General features: G+C 48.4%; 1 protein-coding gene across 1 annotated transcript; it reads right to left on the bottom strand.

Moving 5' to 3' along the window:
- Positions 1-325: 325 nt before the first annotated feature.
- On the bottom strand, positions 326-8,979 carry LOC125517638 (non-structural maintenance of chromosomes element 4 homolog A-like). Its single transcript, XM_048682844.1, has 7 exons — positions 6,672-8,979; positions 6,490-6,570; positions 2,782-3,022; positions 2,586-2,682; positions 1,760-1,976; positions 1,578-1,669; positions 326-857 (listed from the first exon to the last, which is right to left on the bottom strand). Exons 1-7 carry the CDS (start codon positions 6,814-6,816, stop codon positions 630-632), a joined length of 1,101 nt encoding a protein of 366 aa, XP_048538801.1. The 5' UTR covers positions 6,817-8,979; the 3' UTR covers positions 326-629.
- Positions 8,980-9,304: the final 325 nt, after the last annotated feature.

Raw genomic sequence — 9,304 nt, 5'->3', positions numbered from 1 at the left:
AAAACAGAAGCTCTGCATCTCCTGTCGGTAAACAGACCAATAAGTTTCTTGTTTATCCCTGCCGTGGCCCGATGGTTTTCCAGTTCAGTGGAGGAATGATCTAAAGGCAAAACTAAAAATGGAGTGGAAGAAACCCGCTCATTGTCAAAATTATAGACTATGAATAGGAATATATATTTTTGCAAAACGGAGGCAAGTTTTGTCACGTCAATTAATAATTAAGAAGAAAATTGCCCAATTAGTTAACAGAAAATCAAGCAAAAACCAATACAATCAAACCGTAAGCAGACTACTCACAAATGCTGAATAGGAACTTTGGCTCAGCTAGAAGCAAACCTTTTCTTTTTCTCTATCAGCACAAGCATATTACTCTGAGCGACATTATACAAGTCCGATTCCAAGAACATTATTTAAGCCGACTGATCTAAAGAACTACAGTAGCATTTCTATTGAGCTTACATTTCTATTGCCCTCTTTCCTCTCCCGGAGGAATCTCGTCTCAAGGTAAGAACTAGCACAAGCGGTGCTATGGCACACCTTGTTCTACAATGGGTACGTTAATCAGGCAAATACCTCCTACATACAGACACAGCGTAGACCGCGGCACAAGGCATTTCAAGCAGGCATGATCACTCCTGATCTATGAATAGACGCTTGCGTTTGGAGCTTCTGTCCTCCTCGGGTGTCTCTGCAACAACCATCTGCTCCTGAAGAACCAAACCCCGGTTCCGGCAAAGTTTCCTTATCGGTGTTCGTTGCGCACACGGCTCCAGCTGTTCTCGCTCTTCAGAAGAGAGGCTGTGCGCGGTCCTGTGCGGCATCAGTTCTTGCCCTTCAGGAACGACTTCTTTCATAAGCTAAAAACAGGTCAAAAGAAAGGAAAGATCAGATTATTTGAGAGATTAAAATCTCCTGTGAATTCTGATACTGTGTGCTTTTATCTTGCCCGCAAAGGGGGGGTGGAGAGAGACAATGAGTCACTGGTTTAGCAAACATAGGAGCCATTTTAGAGGAAGATGCAAATGGAGTCAATAAAATTTCTTCCTAAGTTAGGAGGGTAAAGATGATTTCTGTTGCAAACTAAATAAAGGATGCTAAGCTCATGGATCCAAGACAATAAACTGCATAAATGGCCCATCTAGTCAGGGGGCAGACAGCCCTAGTCATTCAAACAAGGTATACAACCTTATTAGTTTGGAAAGTTAGGATTAGATCCGTATGGACCATGTTATCCATCCTTCTATAAGAGAGGATGTGCACTCAGCTATGATCAACCAACCATGTGCTAGTTCTTATCTCCTGCTGCCTCCTCTAACCCTGTTACCTTGCTCTTCCTTCTTAAGCCTAATCTGATCTACCCTATGATTTAACCTAAGGACCATTACAAAAGCAGCAGCACCATGCGGTCATAGTGGTACTCAAATCAAATAGAAAGCTGTTTCTATTTATTAATTTCTATTAACAGAAGTCAATACAGGTTTTACTGCTCTTGCCTGAATGCACTACAAACAATGAGGTTGATCATCCAGGTCAAATATTAAAATACCGTAAGAGAGCTCTATGATCAGAAACAGTACCTTCCAATCTCTGTAATCATATCTGAAAACAAAATGGCTGTAGGACACTTCTCCTGACGCTATGGCACTAGCAGCAGGTGCATTTCGTGGATCTGCGCAAGGCCAACAGAATTATGTAAGATACACGAGCATCTCTGTGGTACTATTAAAGCACAAATGAAACCATACGAGAAAATTCTTACAGACTATATGGTGCCCATTGTCATCAATGTTTATTGCCACCCTGCCATCTTTAACTAGGAAAGACAATGCAAAAACATTCTCAACCGTTTGGGCAAATGATTGTCTGTTCAAAACAAGGGTCTCCAGCCTCGCACGCTTATTTTTCCTCAGGATATCAAATACAACAGTCACATTCCGGTCAGTGTCTGTCTTTGCTCCCTCAGAAGAATCAGCAAGCTGCACATTAAGAAGATGATATGAATCCACTATTGGAGGTGATCATACATTTCTGACAAAAATAATAATGCTATGGCAGGGAAGAAGTCTAGCTAGCAACCCAGAAGCTCAATAGCGGCTACAGAAGATAGCAAACATATGAATGGTACTGCCTAAGATGTGTCTTTCAAAAAAAAAACAGAAGGTGATTGATAACTTTACCCAAATGATAAGTGCCACACGTGTGGCACGAAGTAACACCGCCCTGACGTTTTTTATAACTAAAATTGCCATCCTAAAAAAAACCCAAAAAACTGAAACTTGCCATCCAAACAGAAAGTTGCCATGCTTCACAATTAAAGTTGCCATCCTCGAGTAACTAAACTTGCCATCAAAAAACGTCAGGGCAGAATTGCTTCGTGCCACACATGTGGCACTTATCAGGGTCCTAACTTTAAGCATAGAATTAATTAAGATTTACGCAACAGTGACCAAAGATTGTCCAAACTATGTCGCCCATCAATAACAGAAGGCAAACAGATGGCAAAACAAATCATGGGAGAAATGTACAAATGGGTGTTATTAATCTCTAGTGCTTTATTAATTATGCTAGACAAAAGCATGTGATACCTCTTCAGGACAAGTATTTTCAGTTGGCCTGGCACTTCTTTTTCTACTAACAACTGAAAGCTTCCGCTGCTTTACTTCTGTATCCATGGGTCCAAGCCTGCAAGGATTAAGAGCATGCATGGTTTAAGTCATATACCAAGTAGGCACTGCAAAAAAATGTTGAGAACTAGTAATAAGAAGAAAGGAGCTTAATTACATGGTGCAGCATCCAGGCGCAGCCCTGAAGACATGTGAAGCAGAAAGCCCAACATCAGCCCAGCGCAACGAGACAGGCTCGGAATCAAGGGTTGCTTGCTGCCCAAATTTCTTCAGCAATGCTGTTACGAAATCAGAAGGTGTGATTCCTTCACTTGACTGGGACCTCACGGATTTTACCAGCGTGGTTGTAATATCTAGCAGAGCCTCTGCATCCGCTACTTGCTCCCTGGGTCTCTGCACTGCAGTGTGGACGGACATCTCATTTTGGGGTTTTTATATAGCATAAATATTTCAAAGCTCAACCAGTAAAACATACTCCCTCCTTTCCTAAATATAAGTCTTTTTAGAGATTTCATTATGGACTACATACGAAGCAAAATGAGTGAATCTACACATGATGGTAACCTGATGGGAAAGCCGACCAAACGTGGACACTCTATCAACCTGGATGTTCTTGATCTGCAGCAACTGTCCACGGAGCAGGCACGTGCTTTGGAAGCCCCATTCACTGAGGAAGAAGTCAAGCGGGTCATTCAGGATATGCCATCCGATAGGGCGCCGGGGCCGGACGGCTTCACAGGCATGTTCTTCAAGGTTTGCTGGGAGATCATCGCTGCAGACTTCATGGCCGTCATGAAGGCACTGTATGAGGGACGGTTCGCGTCTTTTGGAGACCTGAACAGCTCCATTCTCACGTTGCTGCCTAAAAAGAATGATTCCCTGGACGTCAGCGATTTCAGGCCGATTAACCTCATCCATGGTGCAGCGAAGATTTTCGCCAAGGTTTTAGCTGTTCGGCTGGCCCCTCTGTCACCGGCTCTAATATCGCAGGCTCAGAGTGCTTTCGTCAGCAGACGCAACATCCACGAGAACTTCAAATTTGTGCGCAACACTACTAAGCTGCTACACCGTAAGAAGCTACCATCGGTACTCATGAAAATAGATATTTCTAAAGCCTTCGACACTTTATCTTGGGAATTCCTCCTGGAGGTTTTGAGAAAAAGGGGCTTTGGATCGAAGTGGTGCACCTGGATCTACGGGCTTCTATCCACGGCCTCCTCCTCCGTACTCATCAATGGTGAGCTCTCGGAGGCCTTCGCTCTCGGTCAAGGAGTCCGTCAAGGAGACCCCCTTTCGCCAGCTCTTTTCATCCTGACCATGGACACCATCCATTGCATACTACAGTGGGCAGCACAACAGAAATTACTCTCGGATCTGGGATGTCAAAGCAAGGTGCCTAGGACATCTATATTCGCTGACGATGCAGTTATGTTCTTCACACCAGTGCCCTCGGACCTGCGGGTTATATCAGAAATCCTAAAGTTATTTGGGGAGGCGTCAGGGCTACGGATCAACCTTCACAAAAGCACGATCACGTGCATCCGCTGTGAGGACGACCTTGCCATGGCAGTTGAGGGACACTTCCAATGCAGACGACAACAATTCCCGATTCAGTACTTGGGCTTGCCACTGTCTATCTTCAGGCTTAGGCGCCATGATCTGATGCCCCTAATCGACAAGTTCTCCGGAAAACTCAAAGGGTGGAAGCCGAAGATGCTAGCCACGGCGGGCCGCCTCTCCCTTACAAGATCGGTGCTGATGGCGCTGCCGATCCATTTTATGGCTGTGCTACCACTCCCGATGTGGGCCATTAAAATCATCAACAGAAAATGCAGAGGGTTCGTTTGGAAAGGAGAAGAGCAGGTTAGTGGGGGGCACTGCCTCATGCCTTGGGCAAGGGTTTGCATGCCAAGGGAATTTGGAGGACTAGGGATCATTAACCTTAAGTGCTTTGGGATGGCCCTGCGCTGCAAATGGTCGTGGCTGAGGAGGGACTTGGAAGAGCGGCCGTGGCATTGGCTTCCGGACAGCACGGAAAAGGAAGTGCAGGCCATTTTTGATGCTGCTTGTCGTATGACTTTGGGGGATGGAGCGAGGGCCAAGTTTTGGACCGACAATTGGCTTCCGAACAGATGCTCAATCGCGACCATGGCGCCGGCCCTCTACTATTTTGTCAGGGACAAGGGCAGATCGGTCAGAGAGGCTCTCCACAACAGATCTTGGATCAGGGACATCACTGGAGGGATCTCCCTCATTGCCATAGCACAATACCTTCAAGTCTGGGACTTGGTTCAGGAAACAGCCCTGGCTCCGGACTCCCAGGATCGCCTTGTATGGAAGCTCACTTCGGATGGCCAGTTCTCCGTCCAGAGTGCATATCAACTCTTCTTCATGGGCAACACCCGGTTTGCCTGCTCCAGACCAATATGGAAATCCAAGGCACCTCCAAGATGCAAGTTCTTTATGTGGTTGGCGGTCCACCGGAAGTGTCTCACGGCAGACAATCTTGAGCGAAGGGGCTGGCCATCCAACGGCATATGCCCCCTTTGTGTGCAGGAGCCGGAAAACTGCTCACATTTATTTGTAAATTGCAGATTTACACAGCAGCTCTGGCGGAGCTTCAGGACATGGACGGGGGCTGATTTCCAGGTGCCCAGCGAGCAGTTTGGCACGACGGAAGACTGGTGGCTGAAGGCGAGGGTGGCGATCCCGAAACCGTCACGGAGGAATTTCAACACGATCGCTATCCTGATACACTGGAGGATATGGAAGGAGAGAAACGCGAGAATTTTTGATAATGTCGCCAACACCGTAGACAGGGTGCTGGAGTTGATTAAGGAAGACATTAGAATGTGGCGGGCTGCAGGTTGCATCTGCGACCTGCCGGCGAACGCCTAATTTTGTATTGGGACCCAGCTCTAGTCCGCCTAGACTGCTTCCCGGCTGTACTATGTACTTCTCTTCCTATCTAATATAATTCGGCCACTGGCCCTTCGAGTGAATCTACACATTAAAGTATGTCTATATAGATCCGTATGTAGTTTGTAGTGGAAGCGGTAAAAAGACTTATATTTAGGAACGGAGGGAGTAGAAAATAGTAGACATTTTATTTTAAGTAAGGGCTTGTTCCAGTAGGAGAGGGGGATTTGGATTTTAGCTATAGAAATCCTTCGGATTCTGTCTAACCTTAAAAAAAGACCAAAATCCCTCATCAACACACATTTAGCAAACATTTTGACATGCCACAGTGAGCTCAAGGCATGCCAATACTCGCCCACGTTTGTCTAGAAATGCAATCTTGCAGACAAACAGCCATGCATTGAGTGACAAGATCAAAATGTGTCCCACATGAACATGCAAGAACAACCTGCAGTTTATTTATGATGCATGCTACTATAGACAGCTCCATTATACTGTATGACGTGGAAATACATAATACTTCAGAAAGCTCCAAAATAAAACAAGGCAGAACTACGAACATGATGTGAAAGTAAGCTTATGATCATGCTGCACATTCTACAAGATGCGCCAAAGCTACATGAACACAAGTTCACATCATTTGCTCAATGGTTTACTTCTAGTGATGTCCCCTGGACATATTGGTTTTTAGACCAGTTTGCTTCTACTAGTAATTTAAGTCCGTCTGAATCCGTTATTAAAAGATAAATACACGGTCCATTTCACACTTGGAGATTATTACAACTTGTGATTGTACATTGTGGTGACTTAGACAGACTGATAGACCCGGTCGAAAGGGCCGGGGTTCTTTTTATGTCATGGCTATAGTCCCCAGTTCACCCATCTGAGAGAGGAAAAACAAGCGCGGGTCGCAAGATCAATATAGTATGATTATTCGTGGTCTTACCTTGCTCGTGCAAGCTCTCCACCTGCGTGATGATGGAGGCGAACTTGTCGGAGTCCTCCTTCGCCATGTCATCCCTCTCCTCTGCGCCACACACAAGCGCACACAAAAACAACTCAGAATCGCACCACGCCAAACCCCCGAAACGGAGCCGCACAAAAGGAACCCGAACAGGAGGGGCGTACCGTTGATGAGGGTCTTCATGGCGTGGTACTGGGACCGGAGCATCCGGCGCTCCGCCAGCCCCTGCTGCTGCTGCCGCCTGCCGCCGCCGGCGGCCTCGCCGCGGCCCTCTGCCCCGGACCCCTCCGCCGCCGCCGCCGCCGCCATGGGGAAACTGACCTAACCCTAGGCCCCAAATCGATCCCAACCCTAGCTAGCGCTGCGGGGCTGAGAGCGACGGGTGAAGGGAAGTGAAGGGCGGGTGGGGGAATGGAAAATTTCGCCGAAAATTTGGAGACGGGGAGGGAATAAGTAGCAGAGGCGGGGGATTTGAAAGCTCCGCCTCCGCGGTCGCGGGTGGTGTGCGGTGCGCACGAAGTTTTTGGTTTTTGATTTTGCGGCCGCCGGTTGAGTCCCGACCCCGCGGCGTGTAAAAATTCCCAGCCAGCGGCTAGGAGCGCGGGTTGAATGGGCCCACCCGGCAGTGACGGGGCGAGACGGTGAGAGGCCGTGGAGGTGCGGAAGATCTTTTTCTTTTGAGACACTACTAATTTGTTGTGGCTTGGATTGTGAGAATCAGCTGCAGCTAGGGATTCTGAGAATCAGAAGCTAGCCGTTTATTTGCCCTGCTTTAGGAAAAGCAGACGAGCTATGCAATGTCTGTAACACCCCCGAATGCACTAATGGTTAAATATAAAACTTGCAGAACTGACCACATTGATTGAACGACTCAGAAATATTTTGATTCAAACATCTATACACATTCTGACCAGGAGCATATACACATGATTTGAGCAATTATTCAGTAGAAAAGACAAACAAAAATTGGCAAATAACAGGGCAAATATCCACCCCCTGGACGGCATGGACAGACATGGACACCAGCGGGGGCAGTGCATGTGGAACTAGGGGACGCGAGTAGCTTGTTGTAGGTCGGGGTGGAGCTGCTCGGATCCATCCCCTTCGCCGTAGACAGGAGATTGGGGGCGGCACGGGTGGAGATTGGGGACGGGCGGACGGCGGCAGAGGTGGAGACCGGGGACGGCCGCGCAGCAGAGATCGTGGCCGTGGGAAGGCACCGGGATTATAGGGAGGGGCGGCGGCGCTGGAGGAAATCCCCTTCTCTGTTGGTTGGGTGAGAAAGGACGAGGTGGAGGATAACCTGGCGCTGGAGGAAATTGGACGGGGCCAGTGGCATTTCTAGCGTAATAACGGGGAGAGGTCGGTCTATTCTGGAACCTGGATAAATGGCCATTCGGGAATCCCGGGAATCAGCAAATTCGCAGCTTCGGGCTTGCATGTCGGCATAGTTCAATTTCCAGAATCTGATTCTTCAAAGCTAAGATAGAAATCTGACTGTTTGTTTGAGAATCTAATTTTGGATGGACTAGAATCCAACAATCTGTAGCTAAAGCCCAAACAAAGGCCACCTAAGCTTGGTTGCACGTACGGCATCCGCCTTCTGAACCATACGATCTGCACGCCCTACCCATTCGATGGAAGTCAACGTAACATGACTACTCTTTTCTTTCTTCTCATCGCAGAACGCTGCACGCACATCCTCGCCTGCGTAGCAAACTTAGGTGGCATCGCACGCAGAACGCCGGCAACAACTCTGGCACACTCACGGTACCGGCTCATAGCATGGTGGCGCCGTTGCAGCACCGGCTCGAAGCACGGCGCAAGCCGTCGCAGCATCGCCGGAGCAGCCTGAGCCGTCGTCGCAGCACCGCCGGAGCAGCTCGAGCCACCGTCACAGTATCAGTCGCAGCAGTTGAGCCGCCGTCGCAGCAACATCGCCACAGCCGAGATGTCGTCTCAGCACGGCGGAGCCGTCACAACATCTACGTGCGGCACACCGACATCCCCGGCTCCTCGCCACACCACCTCCAGCGATGCCACCCATCGCAACACTGCTTGTAGTAGCTCCAACGACTTCACAAGTGGTTGCAGCATAACCGGTAGCCCCCCGTGACGATGGGCGCCTCTTGCAGATCGGTGACCCCTACAAGCATTGCCGGCCGGCGCCAAATCGCAGCAGCGGCTCACAGCAACGCCAGTGTTGTAGCAACTCCGATGGACTCGGAGCAATCCCCGCCGCAGACTTCCGTAGCATCATTGTCGTCGAGCGTCGAAGCACCTCGTCCGCCGTCACAGCAGCGGTCGCCCCGTCTCACAGCGGCGGAGCTCTCTTCTCGGGTTCACTTGGGGGGAAGGTGGTACTAGTTGCGTAGCAGAGCTTGCAAGAGGCGGATCCATGGTAGCGTGCTGCAAAGCTTGGGGAAACCCCTCGCCAGCGAGAGATATAATCAGCGGTGAAGAGAGCTCGAGAAAGAAAAGGATGGGAGAAAGAAGATAAGGATAAGGATGGTTTGCACTGGCCCATGAGACAAGTGGCGTAAGAAGCAGGCGGCTGCGCGCAACGTTATTTACATCCGGATGGAGCGAAGAAGTTTCCTATTATTATCAAAGTTTTTAAAAATAGGTAATCAAAGTTTTAAATAGTCGGCTATATCATCGATATAGTCCCGTTATAGTGGTTTGAGCAGGATGACATTCATACACATATACTAAAGTTATTAAATAGTCGATTATAGCCTTGGTGTGGCTAATTTTAAAAACCATTGCTATTTGGCGTAGCCCGCTATTTAAAATT

Source organism: Triticum urartu, chromosome 6 (genome assembly GCF_003073215.2).
Source record: "Triticum urartu cultivar G1812 chromosome 6, Tu2.1, whole genome shotgun sequence".
Classification (NCBI taxonomy): Eukaryota; Viridiplantae; Streptophyta; class Magnoliopsida; order Poales; family Poaceae; genus Triticum; species Triticum urartu.
This window is presented reverse-complemented; position numbering and strand designations above follow the sequence as displayed.

Excerpts from the sequence above, each read along its gene's own strand:
- LOC125517638 (XM_048682844.1), bottom strand. The coding sequence starts at position 6,816 with ATGGCGGCGGCGGCGGCGGCGGAGGGGTCCGGGGCAGAGGGCCGCGGC. Across the intron at positions 3,023-6,489 it reads GGAGAGCTTGCACGAGCAAG|TGCAGAGACCCAGGGAGCAA; the intron begins GTAAGACCACGA and ends TCCACACTGCAG. Across the intron at positions 1,670-1,759 it reads CAATGGGCACCATATAGTCT|ATCCACGAAATGCACCTGCT; the intron begins GTAAGAATTTTC and ends GGCCTTGCGCAG.